Source organism: Hyalella azteca, unplaced genomic scaffold (assembly GCF_000764305.2).
Source record: "Hyalella azteca isolate HAZT.00-mixed unplaced genomic scaffold, Hazt_2.0.2 contig3971, whole genome shotgun sequence".
In the NCBI taxonomy this organism is placed as follows: Eukaryota; Metazoa; Arthropoda; class Malacostraca; order Amphipoda; family Hyalellidae; genus Hyalella; species Hyalella azteca.
Window position 1 is genome coordinate 99,585 of NW_025934199.1, and position 18,940 is coordinate 118,524.

The 18,940-nt window shown below is 37.9% G+C and overlaps 2 protein-coding genes and 1 long non-coding RNA gene across 3 annotated transcripts; all 3 read right to left on the minus strand.

The window, feature by feature from the left end:
- Positions 1-3,820: 3,820 nt before the first annotated feature.
- Positions 3,821-9,014, minus strand: LOC108682951. Its single transcript, XM_018172218.2, has 5 exons — positions 7,392-9,014; positions 6,709-6,815; positions 6,008-6,105; positions 4,998-5,102; positions 3,821-4,517 (listed from the first exon to the last, which is right to left on the minus strand). The coding sequence occupies exons 1-5, from the start codon at positions 7,524-7,526 to the stop codon at positions 3,946-3,948; spliced, it is 1,017 nt and encodes a 338-aa protein (XP_018027707.1). The 5' UTR covers positions 7,527-9,014; the 3' UTR covers positions 3,821-3,945.
- Positions 9,015-10,434: 1,420 nt separating this feature from the next.
- Positions 10,435-13,583, minus strand: LOC125177669. Its single transcript, XR_007156611.1, has 2 exons — positions 13,550-13,583; positions 10,435-13,024 (listed from the first exon to the last, which is right to left on the minus strand). It is a non-coding gene; the product is annotated as an uncharacterized LOC125177669 (long non-coding RNA).
- Positions 13,584-15,188: 1,605 nt separating this feature from the next.
- On the minus strand, positions 15,189-18,740 carry LOC108682953 (TNF receptor-associated factor 3; the record flags this gene model as incomplete). The annotated part of the gene is made up of 6 exons (XM_018172220.1): positions 15,189-15,454; positions 16,264-16,406; positions 16,864-16,964; positions 17,565-17,676; positions 18,239-18,295; positions 18,572-18,740. Coding segments are annotated over 6 exons (842 nt in total), but the record flags the coding sequence as incomplete, so codon positions are not given.
- Positions 18,741-18,940: the final 200 nt, after the last annotated feature.

The following is an 18,940-nucleotide window of genomic DNA, read 5'->3' on the forward strand; positions in this document are numbered from 1 at the left end:
TGGACATAAATTTCCCCATTTACTTGAACAACGGAAGCCAAAGGAGAATGATAAAGCCATACTAGCGTCAGATAACTTAGGAAAATGTGGAAGGCACGAAAAGAGACAACTCATGATTAGTTGCTTTAATCAACTAATGTCGGAATTTACACATCTTTTCATAGGTATATCTAGAAAATACTGGACCTCAGACGAACAGAAACATATATTTTCATTAGAAAAAATCGAAGCTTAGTGGGCACTAAACGGAATTAGTGGATAAATGAACCTACATCGTGCTTAACACAAATTATCAAACCATAAACGCACGATTTCATTGTTGTAAAGTCGCAATAAATTATCGGTTGAATAAACATAACAGACGTTACATAGTACTTTCGTTTACTGTTATTTCGTAGGCGCAGATCATAGCATAGTCAGCCTTGCATGCTTTTCGTTTTCTCAAAGAAAATTTATAGAAAACTTGTACCTAAGTAAGACTCCTACGTTGATTAAACTTTAATTTTAAGGTTGTTTTGAGACTTCCAAAGTCCAAACCTTCTTGGAAAAGCAGGCGTTCAGAAAAAAAGGTATGTAATTATGGACACTAGAATGAAATACCCATAATTCAATAGAGCAGAAATTCGACAATCTCAAATCATCTCTAACTTTTACAAAAAATGGATTAATAAACATTGATTGAACAGGCAGAAATCTAAAACAAACATCTAACGCAGGCCACGTAGTGAACTTTTTACAGATTTGTGTTTTGTTCAATAACTTAGGACAATGAACCCCAGTCCAGCAGGTTTAACTTATTTGGGCAATCAAGCTGCCTGATATCTAATGTAATTGCTTTGGATTGACAATCCACGATATTGCAAGAGGTTGTTTTTCACTGTAAGAGGTTGCTTTTCTTATGCACCAGAAGAGTTTTTTTTCTTATATGTATAATAATTATATGAAAGACCTGAGGTTAGTTCGGGTTTAGTTTGTGATCAGAGGATAAATGAGGCACAGAGCAAAGAACAACAGAGTACTTTTTTATAGAATAACACAGCTTACAGTTTATGGGATTACAGATAGAAGTGAGTTTAACACATACAGTGGGGGGAAATAAATATTCGTACACTTGAAAAATCGTATTTTAATGTATGTAAGTACACAAAGTGAACAGGAGAAGTGATTTATATTATGTATAGAGGCGCATTGTATTCAAAAATAGCATCAATAGAAATTAAATCTCAATTCAACAAAAATTAATGCAACATGTTAACTTCTTCGGGTCAAAAAAGTATTCGTACAAAACAACTTTTGACTAATATTTCACACCATAACATTCCAGAGATTTTTCAAGTGTACGAATATTTATTTCCCCCCACTGTATGTCTACGCTCACAACTTGAAGGGGAGTGAGTCGAAGAACCAATACTCAGCAGTTCTCGGTCTTGACTGACGCTTCTCGTTCTGTCGGATATAGCTATATCCCGTTCAGTGAGTGACGTCGTTACTGAGATGGACAAAAGAATGAACCTATCTAATTTCGGATGACAGCTATCAATGGGCGGAACAGCTCATTGATGACAGCTATCTGGCAATTGATGGCAGCTATCTATGACAGCTCTATAATATCATTGGCTTTTTCGGTTTTTAATCTCGTCTTAAAGCTGACAATCTGACCTATCCACAGGTACCAAAACCATCTCTGTACGTACGTTGATTTATGCGTTCACGACAGATCGCGAAATGGTTAGGGGTGGTGGAGTTCTTCAACATTTAACATAGGGAACAATTGCCCGCAGTACACTTAAATAGCTAGTCTGAACTCTGAACTTAGCTACGCTTTAGTAACCCAGCTGCAGTCGTGTGGGATGGTTCTCGTGCAGTCGTTTGCACCATCCTTGACAGAAATTGAGTTCCAGTATACTCTAATCTTGCATCCTTGCCACCTTGAACGCCGATTTCGAGGCGCCCGGGACTTTGTCGCGCTCTACTGAACATTCACACTTATTGTCACTGCAAACTTATCTCCTCCTAGAGTTTTAAGCTACAGCGATGCGAGATATACCATTCGATTCGCAAATAAAAGATCTAAAGATTATTCATAAATTTTTTCTAATTTCTTTATAGTTTGGATTCTATGTAGAAAAAAGGAGGGGGGCGTGGGGTGACAATCGAGTAATTTTCAAAAAATTTACGAAAAATGCCCCTCCAGTCACAAAAATTGGAATTTTGAAAAACTGAATGAACAACCGATAGATATAGTCTTTACGCATCGAATGATAAGCGCCTCGATGTTGTAGCTTGAAAATCCTAGGAGGAGATAAATTTTTACAGTACCCCCTTTTTTGGTCGTTTTCTAAGAATTTCACGTTTTCTTGCATTTTTTTCGAAAAATTGATATGAATAAAAGCTGTCTATTTACACATGTGTACCAAGTTTCAAAGTGAACCGTCCGTAAATAGCCGAGATAAAATTTTGGCCAGACGCTCCCCCTTAAACTGGTAAAATTTTTATTCCTGATATGATATCCGATCGTCAGGTTTTATTATTCGCTAGTTAACAAAATTTATTCTACGGAATACATGATGCAGTAGTAGTAAAGTGAATAGAAACGTCATACAGTATTTGGTAGAAAGAATTTAAATCCATTCATACAATATTTTTTTTTTTTGAGATTCACTATCATGAATAACAAATAATCGTCAAACATGGTGATCAGTTAGCATATTCTACGGAGAATTAAGAGGATAAAAGCAAACAAAATTCAAGATATTGGCGAGTCCTCAAGGCCTTTATTGAGGATGGAACACCTCCTTTAAGGGGACCGGCTACCCTAAAATTTTCAATTGTGGCGTTTTTCGATTTTTGTGCTCATCTGAAAGCTGGAATTCTGCTCTTTCCAATGGTACCACTGCCATCGCTGTACGCCAATATTTACGTTCATGACGTCTCTTTAAAGGAAAGCGGGTGAGAGAGTTCTTTAAGTAATTAGATATAAACTAATTAGCTGCTGAAATCTTTGAATAAAGTTTATACTTGAGTTGTGCTGCAGTTACATGCTTAGTCTCATCTTAAAGCTGACATTCTGAGCTTTCCAACGATACTACTGCGATCCATGTACGGCAATATTGACGCAGATGGCCGGGCTTTAATGGGGGGCGGGGGGTGGAGTTCCTTCACTAAATAGACCTAATAAAATTAGAGCGGCAAGACCACATATCTTGGTGTATCTGGCATCTGTGCTCAGTTACCCTCCTAACATTGTACGTAGAGGTGCGCTACAAGTTGCTGCTAGCATCCTTGAGTGGATTAAGCTACAGAAGCCTGTAGTTTGGTATCCATTCTACATTGAGTGCCTATTTCGAGGCGCATGGGACTTTGTCGCGCCGTCCTGAAAAGTTTGAAAAGTTCAACTTAGAAAAGTGATCATCAAATTTTTAGGTATGGTCCTTACGAACCGAATGATACGTTTCTCGATGTTGTAGGATGATATTTGTAGGAGGAGATAGATTTTCTAAAGTACCCCTTTTTAGCCGTTTTCTATGAATTTGACGTTTTCTATCAATTTTTTTGAAAAATTCATAGAAGCAAAATGTTCTTATTTTCACATTTTATGTATGTATGTGAAGTTTCATGATGATCGGATAATAACTGTAGAAGTTTTTCCGGAGGGTAGCCGGTCCCCTTAACTAAGCTAGAACATAATGCTGAAAATGTCATTTTTATTATTAAATTATTGTTACATATTATAATAATTATTTTATTATTTTTAATTAAACTTAAATTATTATTATTTTATTAAATGTATTAAATCCTAATAATATTATTATTATTATGTTATTTTTTTATTATAATTATTATTATTATTATTAAAAATTATTAAACCGCAGATCTGCACAGAAAAAACAAAAAGGGAGAAAGTTAAGGTTCGTGAAACACTTAATTTTCCAACGGTCATTTTTCTTAACGTGGGATGAAAAAGTTGTACTGTCCTGTGATGGGCGCACCTACTAGCTGAGGGCTCTGGTGAGAGTCGTGCAGTTCCCTATTGCCAAAGTTCTCAAAATAGTGAGCAAAATATGGAATACCTCCAACTTCTTGAACATAAACTGTAGCGACAGGACTTGTTTGCATTGAATTATGCACCATAGCCGACGGTTGAAGAGCGTAACGTGACCACGAGTAAGTAGGAACTGGGTAGGTAGCGAAGACAGGTTCGAAGTTGTACAACACAGTTGGAGGTGGGGATGGCAAGGCGGAATAAAATGTGAGGTTAGATGTTGCATTTTTCCAAGCACCCAATAGAGAACCACAATAATCTGGTTTTTTGAAAAGGTTGAACAAGCAATTGATTGCTCCCAAAATAACAAAGACTTTTATTGCTCCTGGAGATGGATTAAAGTTAATAATATCTTGCCGTCCCAACCTCAAGTCAGGGTATGCGTACATCGTGTCCAGGATTACCGGATTCAAACTGGTCGCAGCTTCAACACCAGAACGATGCAGCATCGTGGAGATCAGAAGATGCCTTCGCTCTGTAAAATAAGTGTAGCAGGTATTTAAAAGAAAAAACAGCAAATTCACCGTGTCCCCATTGAAAACGTTTCGAAAACCAGCTCCAAAAGTTCAAAAAGATTTACAGAATATCCCGGAACAAACGCCGGAATAATCATCATTAATGATTTGTATTCTATAGAATTTTTTGAACTGAAGATGGAGCAGGTCTCCGAAACGCTTTCAAAGCAGATTTAGTAAACTTTCTTGGCGTTTTCATGCTTTTCATTTTTTGGTGAACTTGTAATATAAGCAGACTAACAATTTTAGTGCGGTATAAGAGCTAAATACGGCGAATGCAGCAATAGAAATAACAAAGAAATGTACTGCACTATACCATTATAAATTTGATATAAATTGTTTTTCATATTATTTCAGTTGAAATCATCACGGTGCCTGATTGTTATTACTGTGAAATGATTTACTAAAAAATCCATAAATCATTTGTGAGTGATACTTACCGTAAATTACAAGACCTGCCCTGGCGCACGACGACAGTTCAATGATTCCTTCCTCGGCTCTCACGACACTGAGCTTAACGGTGCCCGACTCTGCACTGCCAAAAGCTGCATGGGGTGATAAGCATCAAAATTAGTTTTCAGCGTTATGTTAAACCATCCAAGTTGCTTATAAAATATCTCTCTACTTTTGCAACGTTAAATCTTCAACTTTCCGTTACTATTTTTTCCAAAGTATCTAGCTTTCACCGATTTCTTCCTCATCCCAAACTTGCCTATTTCCTGAAAGCTAGAAACTATCACTGACACGCATCAAAATATTAGGTTTGCTACTCCTTATTTATTAATATATATGTATTTGTGTGCTTAATTCTTTCATTTACCTAACTTTGTCAATGTTACTTGTAGGATCAACCCTTTAATTATTGTAAATAGTCAGCTACTAACTACAGCATTCCGCACTGACAGCCTGCGAAGTTTCGCCATTCATTTCCGTTCATATGAATAATTATTAATTACGGTATTCATCGCTTCTGAGACCATGATATATTACTCAAGTACATTATTAATCGTATGCCAGCCGCATTTTGAACGTAAACCCCAAAGCTATCAAAAAGGACGAATTCTGCAATTGGAATATGTATAAATTGACCTATTTCATTATCTATTTGTCATACTGTTTGAAGCAATTTCGAATCCTTGCATAACTACGAAACAGCAAAGCATGCGATTATGAACAAACAGCGTGCGAATATGGACTGTTCCTTACGAATCTGCATACTATAAAGAATAATTTTTCCATGGATGAAGAATCGCGCATCATTTATTCAACAACATTGGAACATTTTTTTGAGGCATTTTCATCCCGATGACCTTATAACTTCAGTTTTTTTAACAAGATTCCTTGTAGTTCTCAAATCCAAATAGATTAAAACATCCTCCAATTCGCTAATAAAGGCTAAATCATTCACACGCGTCACTATTTACTAATCCAGAGAAGGCAAGTTACATACCTCCAGCGGGGAGGGAGTGCAGCGTTATGGTGGCTGGGGCAGAGACAGCGTGAGCCTGCGCGCGGTACTCTCCTGTGTGCTGAGCAGGCCGCCCAGCCCTTTGGATATAGAAGTTTCGTGAGCCATAGTGCGAATTGTACGAAAACTCTATTTTCTATCACGGTATTTTAAATGAGAAATTTTAGGGCTTAAATCTTTATTTTCGTTAATTTATATATCTTGTTCTTCCTTCGTGATAATTTTTTAATCTGGGCTCAATTACATCAGTGAGTGCTAACTCATCTATCAAATAAACCTGAGTTAACATTGCAGTAAATCAATCAGTTTTTGACATTGCAAAAATTGCACGCCCCTTCAATTTTATAACAAGTAATATTTCACATAAATCCAAACAAATTTCAAATTTTAGAATGATCATCCAAAGCAATGAAAATTAATTCAGACATTTATTTCTCGGACACCATTGAATGAGAACACATCGAATTTCAATCCGTCGTCAATGATAAAGAATATTAGTTACCATCGCCCTCAACTCATTTCATTTTCATGCCTGTCCGACAGTTTATTGATCATTCACAAACTTGCTTTTTAGCTCATTGAAGACAGACGTTCAACTGCACGAAATTAAAAATGGCAGGTCATGCATGAAATAAATTAGTTGACTCAATACTGTGGCAATTGCAGGCAGCTCAGGGACTCACTGGTCGATATATGACAGGAGGTAAGTCCCGTTGAGGTAAAACCGTAGCTGGCTGGTGGACGAGGAGTGACCGGCTGGCTGCACTACTGTGTAGTCACCGTCAGTAAGCTGTGAAATGGAATGAATTTAACTGTGAAAAATAATTACGCATTTTTTGTGAGATCTTTCCCAGTTCAGGTACAAGTAATCGAAATCTTAGGACTTATTATTTGTCTGATTTTACTATTCAGCCATGAAGCTTATATTTTATGTACAGCACCTCTTAGGTATCGTTGATTATACTTTCTATGCAGGTATACATGGCATTCAGCCATAATGTTCCAGCCTAAAAAAGTTCAATATTTTACGAAGCAAAGTGCTTTTTTGTTAAAAATACCAAATCGCTCATAGACTCATGCGCACAAGAATGCAGTCTAAATCATCGCTTGGTCGTATACCAAGCTGCAAACAGAAATTATGTATAGAACGAAAAACTTACATAAATCCAGCCATTTAATGCCCAAGTATCTCAAGCTTGAATGAATTGTAACATTGACCCAGTCTCGACCAACTTATTGCAGAGTACTCCAAGGAATGTTGGTAGCAGTGCTAACATAACAATGATTTCGTGAGAAATCGGCAGACGCTGTCAAGGTTTCAGTCTCCAGCAACGCTCAAGATTCATCTGAAGTGATTTTCACTCACCTTACTAATGTAGGCGTCGTTGAAGTTCTCAGTCGTGTTGGGGGCGCTGCAGGGCCCGATTGTGGGGCCCTGGGCCAGCCCCCCCAGAACGAGGCACAGCCCCGTCAATAAACAGCACACACCTGGTAGCTTCATTTTTCTTCAATGAAATTTCAATTATATACAACGGACGTAAAACAACTGAATATTCAGCTTATTATTGTAATAATATCAATCCAACTTTTTGATTCTAGGTTATTTAAATCTGATGGAGGGAATGATGCTCATATTTTTTTTGTGCGCGATGAAATAGCCAATTATGAAAATAATTGTGGCCAATCACACTTCGAGATCAATCAATTCCCCTTTCACTTAGTGCCGTCGCTTGATTTCTTCTACAAAAGATTGGGCACAATCACGCTTTGGATAGTGACGTTTTCACTTTGCTGGTCCATCTACTTAAGTTAACTATCAGCACCGCGAGTAAATCTGCTGCCTCAGTTAGCTGGCCAAGTGGTTAATCACTTGAAACATTGGACTCGTTGTACGTGGAGTCTAGTTTCTCACCCTTCTCGTCAGCATATCATGTTCATTTTCAAAGCTCCTCATCGTCTTTCTCGGCATGCTATGGGTTACCTTAAGATGCCCATATTGACCATCTCATCATCTAATGTGGCACTTTATTTTTACCTGCCAATTTTGAATTTTTACTTGGAAATTTTGTTGCTAGAACCTCCAAGCACAATTTTTTTCAGCTCAATTCTGCCTATCCGCGGTAAAAAAAAATCTTAAGGCTACTCTCAACTCTCATGCGCAAATTTGCAGCACTTCTGCTAGTAGACGGCATCCTGCCAGCTGTATCCTATGAGGGAGTAGCAGGTTTACTCTTCAAGGAATATCCTCACCATACACAGAATCCGTTTGGAAGCAGACGGCTTAGAAAAACCTGCTCAAACGACCCCAACTGTTCAGCACTGGTTCAGCTGCGGTTGGGGCACTCAGCTCCACCTATACTCAGCTGTAGGATGGGAGGCATACCAAGCTATGCATTCATATTGTTATTTAATTAATGGTGGTGACCGCCTGACGTTGTTGTATTATGTCAACGATGTTTTCAAACGCAAAAATGCAATAAAATATTTAAGATATTTTTTTTAACTTTGTCCAAATCGCTTATTGATAAATTATTTACACCGACTAGTGTATTTTAAAAACTACTAAATAAAACTAATTTTTTCTTCGAAATTAAACATTCATAACTACTCTATGAAAATAATTAGAATGTTCATTATTGGGAATAAAGCACTTCCGGGGTATACATGCCATCATTTCCAATTAAATAGTTATGAAGAAATGTCAATTTGTCAGTCTCGCTCTCACTAGTCGATGATAAATTCAAATGATGTACAAAAATATTTCGGCTTTAAGTTCAAATAACGAAAAAAATGTGTTCGCTATAAGTTGAAATGGCTGTAAAAAATGAATTAAAGTCTCGCTTCATGATAATTAAAGTGATACCCACTGTGAACTAAAGACACTGTAATCTTCCATGCGTATCATTTTCTTGAGAACTTAAGCTCATCAACAAGCCTTTGTAATCAACAATACATGAAAATATTAAGTGTTATGTATAAATGTTGGTGAACAAGCAAGCATTACATGTTGGCGCATGAACAAAAGTTAGAATTTATAACCATTAAATGATACATTGGAAATTTTACGCCTTAAATTAAGCTCTCGACAATTAATCGTGAAGATCCATACTAAATCTTTCAATTAAGTGTTACAATCGATAGTATAGAACAATTTTATGATTTAGGTAATTATAATATTGTGACCCAAATGAAAATGTTCCTAATCAGCCATAATCAGGAACTATTTGCTTTATAATAAATTGTTACCGGATAGTCACTCCGTGCTCATTGTCTCTCAATTTGTTGATAAATGCACTGCATGAACCTGACATCATTTAGTTGTTTTAGTTTTAGTCTAATTTCAATTATGAATTATTTAAAGTAATCCGACGAGCATCACACATTTTAAACATATATATAGGCTTCGTTCGGGAAATACGTTTTCTGCCTGCAAGATACTTCTGAACATTTTTAGTTTGCTCTTTGCGAACGTTATTTCAGTGCTGTGTTATCGTCGCGGAAGTTGAGCATTCAAAATTATTTAGAAAAGAAAACTTGTTCGTTTCCCAAGCGAACCGCTCAAGTGGACTGGTGTATCGCAGCCGTCCGCAAAAAAATCAATATTTTACCAGTCGTCATTAATAGGAAATCATAGACGCAAACAATGGAAATTATTTTTACAAGTGATGCGTTTGGATCACAAAGCAAATACAGGGTGCGGCGCGGGAACTTACTTATTTGAATTGCGCGCCACGTGGCGGCCATTAGTCCTAGGAAGGTGGCGCCATGCGCAATATGGATATTGAACAGCATGGAGGTCACCTACAAGATGTAATATTCAAGAATTAAACTTGTAAGTAAACCCAACGAAACTTTAAATGTAGCTCTTTGTAAAAAAGAAAGAATTAAAACGCTATCTTTAATACTTTTTACTTTGTGATTTTTTTAAAAGAGTAAGTTCCCACGCCGCACCCTGTATCTAGTTATTAATGCGTCGAATATGATTGGCCTTACATGCAAGGCATCGTAGTGGAATATATTTTCATGAGAATAAAAATTAATTCTGAATAATTTGTTCACTTATTGTTATAACACTTATCGGTTCAGGCAACTGACTTATTTTTCCCTCTTTTGGCAGGATGTGCACTACATGTCAATATTATATAAATGGAAGACTCGAACCGTGAATGCCATAGCGGTCACAAGTAAGAGAAGCAGCTTAGGGCATTTTTTGCCTACTTCTGTGATGGTAGATAAAAAAGAAGGAACATATAAGAATAAACTTCTTCATTGTGATAAAATTTAAAACCTATATTTCTGCGAAAGTTTTTCCACTTTATATGCTAAGTCTAAAAAGACGAACAGAAATAAAAAAAAATTCCGTGGGTTCATATAAAATGCCATTTATATTTCAAATACAAATTTAGCTGAAATGATATTTATCACGCTAAAAATTTGCAACGACAGAAGAACGATTCAAAAATATAAATAAATCTGAGACTCATATTCAGTTTCGCGGCCTTAAACTTAGTCCGCGTTTCTTCAAACTATTTTCACAGTAATAAAGAAATTGTCAATGATAATGAAATCTTCAGCTCAGGGCGGTTCCAGGCTCACTCATCAGCATCACTTCTCCCTAGAGTTTGTTCCTTGCAAGGCAGGTTTCACTTGCAAGCTAGTGGGAGTGCGCCGGTCGCGAGTATTTATTTTACTGTAGATTGGAAGTCTCGACCCACTTGTCCCAGACGCACTAGAAGAAAAGCTCCTAGAAGGTGAATGTTTTTTCTTCACACTCTTTTCCGGAATTTTTTAGATGTTTGCTTTGAAATTCGGTGCAGGCTTCATAACTTTATTTTCATTATCTGGGAGTTAATCTAGTGAAAAGCCACTTGGGACAGAGGTTTACTTATCATCGTCATCTTCCTTGATATCAATTGGTTACTCTTTCCTTGAGGATTCGTGGTTTTCGGAATATTCAGATGCATAACTATAGCTCATCGGCTAAAATTTCATTTCAGATTTGTCTATGGTGATATCTGAGTCATTCGTCGACTTTGCACGTCTCTTTAATCCGATAATGGCATCGTTGGGTGTGATGACCATATCGCCTTCAGGACACACCACAACCATCCGTTCTCTGCAGCGCTCTCCACTCATCACAGCGACGGCTAACAGAAGCCTATGGTGCTGCAGTAGAGCCAAGAAGACGTCTCGAGCTGTGGTGTCGTGCATCGTTTTCAGGAAAGTGAAGCAAGTCTCGTCATTTTCAGATCCCATGAGCTGAAGTAACGCTTGGAAAGTGTCGGCGCAGTGGTGGGCAGTACTTAGCATTGGAATCGTCATATCGGCACACACAAGCGTTCCTGTGGAGTGAGGAATGTCGCCTTGAAGGTTTTCATCTTGAAGTTTAATAGGCAGGATGTTGGCATTGTTAAGGTTGATGGTATGAGGAACTAATACATCATCGATTTCATCTTACCGCCGTTCAAGTTATGTCAGAATTTTAAGGCAGGAGATATCTGACATCAGGGGTGAAACTTTTTCGTTCGTGTTCATGATGATAATATGACTAGAGGATCGTATATTGTCTAGATCATTCAGCCAATCTCCTTGATTATCATTGATCAATTATATTCGCCGCGAGGCCTTGAGCACTGTCTAGACCAAGGTCTGGATTCTTTCTTTACTTTACGGCGAAGGGTCAAGTTGAATAAGACTAATCGGACGTTTCCCATTGTCCTCCTTTAACTATACTGGGTTCATTATTGAAGATTTATTTTCATCCATCAAGTTTTCGAGCGTTTTCATTGACAGGTTTTCAACTTGTTTCTAATCTGAAGCTATGAAAATAGCGAAACTGTTCTATGGAAGAATTCCAGGCAAGAAGTCGGTGCTCGCTTCAGCTTCTTCTCCAACAACCCGCGTTCCAATCAGAGTAACTCCTTGCTAGTAGAAATGCTCGGCAGCCACATGGAAAGGCATCGACACGGGAAAAGGGGTTTCGCTGAGGTAAATTTCCATATTCTATCCTCTTTAAAATTGGATTTTAACGCGGTCGTCACACTTTCGGGAACGTTTTGTGTCTCTGGCTTTCATTAAAGTTGCTATCACAGAGGCCGCACCGGCAGCTAAGGCGTTTTGTGCAATGAGATTTTGAGTTACTTCAGCAACACAAATTACTATAGCTTGCGAATTCCAACCGCTAATTTGTGTAATCGCTTTCTTGGTTTCTAAGAGGTTAACTCGCACAATAACTCTCAACTTTGGGAAGGTTGTCTTAGCCGCACACACAATGGCCTCCACTTCATTCTCAGCTTTCCGAATATTTGAGTTGTACGCATCAGAGACGCAAATCAATACATCGCAGGAGCGAGATTATTTCCGAAGACCTAAGAGTTTATGAAGGCGAGATCGGTTAAGTGGGGAGCCCATGCAGTAGGAAACACACCAATATTCTTCCATTAGATCACGAAGTTCCCTGTTGGGCTGGTCTTCACCCAGCAGGATGATTTCGACGGCGAAATTTTGACGATCCGGGTGCAAGAAGTCATCGAGAAATGATTTTATCATCGTTATGGAAGGGTTACCACATAACACGACTCTTGGAAGCTCACAAGCAAATTATAAACTGCTTCCAGAACTCCAAAAACGCGTCACTGAGTCCAAAAACCAATAAATTATTCGTTCAGAAGAGGCAGCAAATATCGGAATACAAATAAGTATGGTCCAAATGATAACTGTTCTTCCAAGGGTCGTTGTTGGCAAGATGTCACCATACCCAACCGTTGATAGAGTTACTGTGGCAAAATAAATGTACTCGCCGAAATTTTTTATCGTCACAAGGCTGCCTTCGATATTCTAATGAAGACCGCTGCCTGAAGTCCACTCCTCGGCTGTGTGGAGTAAGCCTGCGACGAGGCAGAGGCTGGCGATGCCTTGAATGTAGAGTAGAACCACTTCGCTCCCTGAGCGAAAATGAAGTCTTCTTGAAACGTAGCGAACGGTCTCGACGAACGAAGACTGTAAGAAACGATGAAACACCAGAAATTAGAATCCGTAGAAATATTTCTTCTGAATCAGAGACGTGAGCGATTGCTTGAAGAGCCAAGTGTCAAGAATGGTGTCGAACAGAAGAGGGCTGTAATTATTCGAGATGAACGTCAAAAAAATTCTCACAAAGAACTTTGCGTTGACGACGAACAGAAGCCATTCTTCCAAGTAGTGACCGGAAAAAGGTTGGGCAGTCCAGTCAGCGCAGTTTAGCAGTGTAATGTTTCTATTAGTTCAGGTTCAAACGGACGAGTTTATTGATTCATTGACGGTAACTTCCAATTGGGTGTTTGGGTCATTAGGCTTGGTCCAAGTTCAAAATTTTATTAAAGTAGAACAGTAGAACAGCAGAACAGAGCAGAGGAGGGAAGTTCTCCTACAAATAAACACGCATTTCATTAAATTAATTAAACACTAATAACTAGATAAGTACACGATATTCTGAACATATTTTCACAGTTATTCTATTACAAATTATAGAACCTAGAGGCTTACCAAGAGCAAGAACACAAGTGGCTGTTTTCAGTAAGGATCAACGAATGGCCAAACCGTTACAAGTCCGTCCAATACTTTGGTCGATGTTGCCAGAACATCTGCTTTAAAATTTCTAGAACTAAAAATCATTACATATACCTTCCCCCTTAAATCTATAATTTAATTTGAACAAATTATCCAAAATTATTTCCAAGCCCTCGCTTCTTCCTCACCATCAGGCAAATGAACACTCCTACGGATCTGCGACGTAAACTGATTGTCAATCAATATATTTGTTAACTTCGGAGACGTTCTTGTTCATGAATTGAGTTTTACGTGCCAGAGCACGCGCGGAATCACCAGGTATATGATTCCGAGCCAGAATTTACACAGTAAATTCATGAGTTATTGCTCTACTACAGCAAATAATGTTAGAGGCATAAAAATGTACCCACCAGAAATGAGTACAACATTAAAGACAGGTACAATATCAATGATGATTTAACATAAAAAATGGGTTTAACACCAGAGATTGGTACATCAACGATAGGTATAACATCAAAAATTAAACATCAAGAATATATGTAACATCAACGATATGTACAACGTCAAGGAATGATGTAACATCAGAAGATAGATACAGCATAAGGGATAGTTGCATAATCTACAAAAGGTATATCAGGAATAAGTAAATCAATAAAGATATAGGTACAACATCAACGAAAGGTTCAACATCAAAAATAGCTACATCAAGTTCACGATCCGAAGCAATACTCATCAACTTAATAGCGGTCACAACTTGTGTGTAAATTACAAATTTTAGATATTGCGATAAAATTGCTCGCTATTATCACGAATATAATTGAGAAAGATAATAACTTTTGTTAGGGTTTTTAATTGTTTACTAATTATAATATACAACCACACTGAAATTATTCGTTCACTGTTAGAAAAAACGGTGAAAAAACGGTCCCGCTGGCGTTCTAGTGGCCGGTCGCCCCGTGAAAATAAACTGTTTCGCCGTTTTTATCAGAAGTTTTACGGATTTCTAGTGTTAAATTAGAATAAAAATGGCGACACGGTGTTTCTTTTCACGTTCCGACCGGCCACTGAAACGCCGGTAATACCGTTAACGGTAATTTTTCTAACAGTGCAATAAGACTTTTTTGAGTCTAAGATAAAATGTCCGTGAGAAGAAGCGTCTCGTTAAATTGATGTGTTATTGATGTTTCTTTGAAAGCCATGGCAAATTCACATGAATATTTTATTTACTAAATTAAAAATTGTCTAAACATGCATGGAGGATTGGCAGAACTTGTACCGATGATTAGTCGCGGCATTGGTCAAACGTTATAATTCGCGTTCACGGTAAACAGATATTTTAACTGTTAACAAAAACTATTTTGCTTACTATGTAAAAGTTAAATGGGTATGAGAACACAACGCGAGCGATAAAATTTCGATTTATAGCAGAGAAATACTATAATAAACTGCAATTTCGTTTTATTGCTGATGGGGAGGACTTATTTTATTGTTGAAATTGAAATTTCTTGTTGAATTTTATTGTTGGGGTTTTATTGTTGAAGGGGACTTAGATTGTATAACACGGAGAAGATGCGGGAATGTTGTAATAATTTTACTGAGGATCTATAGAATATTAATTGCGTCAGTCCAAGAAAATGGTGAGTTTGATGGTGATTGCGTCAGCGTAAACATAATTAGCAATATCAAGATCGTTGTGCGAGAAGCCCAGCCCCACACAGATCTGGTTGTCCCCCGTGGTTGGTCGCTGCCAGTGCAGGCCGGAGCAGAGTTCGGTGGGGTGCCACACCCTGCCCGTGATGTCGTCGGGGTTGCGGCTGTGGTCCAGCACAGCGATGCGCAGCGGCAGAGTGAACGGCCACTCCAGACTGGCGTCGAACTCACCTGGACAACATAGATAACGGAAGTAAGTTTAGAAATTCGAATGGCAAGGGAAGTTAGAAATCCTGAACAGGATATAAAAATTTTTAAAGAAAGTAAAGCTTGAAAATTTGGAACGTGAATTAGAGCTATCAGATAGAAGAAACGGTCATCTGGGCCACATAGAGAATGGAAATAAGCTTAGAAATTCGAAAGGGAAGTGAAGTTAAAAATCTTAAACAGGAAATAATGTTAAAAATTTGGAAAGAAAGGAAAGCTTGAAAATTTGGAACGGGAATTAGAGCTATCAGATAGAAGAAATGGTCACCTGGGCCACGTAGAGAACGGAAGTAAGCGTAGAAATTCGAATGGCAAGGGAAGTTAGAAATTCGGAACGGGAAATAAGATTAGATACTTGGAACGAAAGTAAATTTTGAAAATTAGGAACGGGAAGTGGGGGTATCAGATAGAAGAAGCTGATCATTAAGGCAAATAAGAATCGAAGTGTGGAGAATAGTTGAGTGAGAAGACACTTGGAAAGATTTGTAAATACATATAATGACAACTGAATATGAAGGGAAGAAAAGTAATTTTAGGATGAAAGACCTTTACATTTTGGACACAGAAACTAAGTATTCAATTGAATAAATATTGAACATGGTTATTATTGAATTTGATGAGCTAAAAATTCTAAACAATTAAACTTCATAGTTAAAAATCAAATGAAATAGATCGTAGGGACCATAAAACAAAGTTATGCAAATAATACTTCTTCCATCCATGAAACGAATAAAATGCAACATCAGAATTAATCCCAATTAATAAACAATAACCTTTAGTGAGGGCGACATGGACGTAGATGTTCTCGCCATTGTTGTTGGGGTAGATTTTCATGAACATCTTGTAGCCGAACTTGAAGATGTAGAAGTCGGGCGACCGCAACGACCGACGCCAACCCCAGTTGTTCATGCGGTACCTGAGAACCACGCTATCTACATGAGGGGAACTACGGCGCACACGATCTACCAGACACGATCTACCATACTACCTTTCCACCGCGCACACATACGTACCTCCAGATGCACTGTCTACCAATATTATCTCTGTTCGTAACTTTAAGGCAAACAGTTATTCGATACTATGCAAATTCTCTCTTGCAGATGTAATGTGCAAGACACTCACCCTATCATAGCGTTTTGTTATCCAGAAAATTTTCGACTGAGAAATTGTATTTTTTTGCGGACTTTTTCCTGTTCTCGTTCTTCGGAAATTTCTGCAAGCTGTTGGTGGGCTTTTCAGGCAAAAAATTTGTGAACTCAGATTCCGGTTTGTGATTTAGTCCAGCTACTCCTAAATTGTGTCTACTTATAATTCATTAGTTCCACTCACAGAAGCAATAACCCAACGTATAATTATTCACTGCATCGCCATACCTTATGTCTTCCACCTTCCAGTAGTAGGTGAAGACTCGCTGCGAATCTTCGATGTGTATCGATGAGTTGTACTTCGATACCTCGGGAGCTCTGGGACTTGCCTGATTGCAAGGCAAAAAGAGCCTAATATCAGAAATGTCTGATTCATTTTCACCTAATTTTGTTTGTTGAGAATGAATTTGCAGTGAATCAAAATGCAATTACGATTCATTGTATGAATTAATATTAGTTCGAATATATTAAGCGATAGCTGATTGCTTATCATCTCAATGACTACTATTATAGATCCAATTTTGACAGTTTCTAAAAATGGAGCTCACTATGAATGAGATTCTTAAAAGTAAACATTTGTACACATATCTTGATTGCATTTTCCAAATTTCTGCAGAATTTAGAAATCGTATTTGAAAGTAATGTGCAATACCCGTAGACTTTCACACCGGCCGATCATGCTCTTTGGCCATACGTATAATATACATAATACATGTATACGTTATGTGCAAGTTTGATTGAAGACCAGAGCACGCTTTTTATTAACAATCTCTTAATTTTTAAAATTGAAGCTTTTATACGTAAGTCTCTACGACTGATTTCAACATTAGAGACGAGTACTAGCAAATACAAGATTGTTATCTAAAAAGGAAATTCGTTTCTTAAAAAGTAAAATATTAACTCATAATTTCGTATAAGATTAAGCCAACCTTTAATTCGTCCAGGTCATCGTTGTAGAAGTCAGCAAAGTCTTGCTCGGAGCTGATCTGGTTGCCTTCTCGTCCTTCGTTTTCAGCGAAGTCAGGGGTATTTAAATGCGGCCTAAAGGGAGGACCAAATAAAAATCTATCTGAATATAAGAACATTAAAAACTGAATTAAACTTTATAAAAAGAAAACTTACCGAACTCAACTAATTAGAGACGACTTTAGAGGCTTTATTAATCTCAGGGTCTAAAATCTAAATAATACAGTTCACTCTTGAAGTAATTTATGGAAATATTTTAGATTTTTAAAACGAGGTTATTCAGTCATTTTACACCGAAGAGGATAAATTAGCAAGTTTTGCTTCCAACGGTACATGCATAAATGCAATAAAAACAATATATTCGATTGTGCTCTGTATAGAAGCTAAGTAAAAAGGATTTAATAGTTTCGGCTGAAAATTCACACGAATCATTATTTGTGAGTGAATATCCTGTGCATTATTCCATTCTAGCTTGTCCGATGAACAGTGATTAAATTGAATTGAATCTGTTCTAAAACACTCATGAGAGCAGAGGTGAAATCATTCACCATTCACCCTCTTCAACAAGATACGAGTATTGTTACTCGTTTCCTCATAATGGTTACGGCGTAATTCAAATAATGTCTAAATTATTTACCTATCCAAGTGTTCTTGCATCCTGCGCCGTCTCGCTGGCGGATTGTCTATAAGGTCTCTGAAAAACACAGGGTTCGTGGGATGAGAAGGAGAGGCATGCGTTGTTAATGAAATGCAAATACATATTTATTTAAGTTGGGTTAATCAACCGTAAAATCAAACTAAGAAAAAAACACCAATTTTTCGTCGTTGCTTTTCTGCGTAACAAATCGAATCGTCTCGTCAGTAGAGACTGGAAACCGTGGAAACCGTAATAGCATTGTGTTCCCTTCTGAAATACACCCGACAGGATATCAACGAGAAAACATCGTGCAGATCAATTACGACTCCTTACCCCGCCTTCCTGGCAGACGCGATGGCTCGGTGCAGCCCCCGGTGCTGGCGCTTGACCTGCTGGTCCTGATCGCGCAGCTTCGTCTCGAGATCGAGCACCATCGCCTTCAGCACGTTGAACTGCTCCCCCACCCGCGTCTCCAGCAGGATCAGTCGCTCGTCCAGCTCCCCTGACCATCCAAGCCATGGTTTTCTATAGGATCTTAGGCTTGAAAACTGATTAAAATTTATTTCTGCGTTACAAGCTTCCCTGACAATTCAAGCCATAGTTTTATATAGGATCTTTGGCTTGAAAACTGGTTAAAATTTATTTCTGCGTTACAAGCTATCCTGACCACTCAAGCCATGGTTCTCTATGGGATCTTTGGCT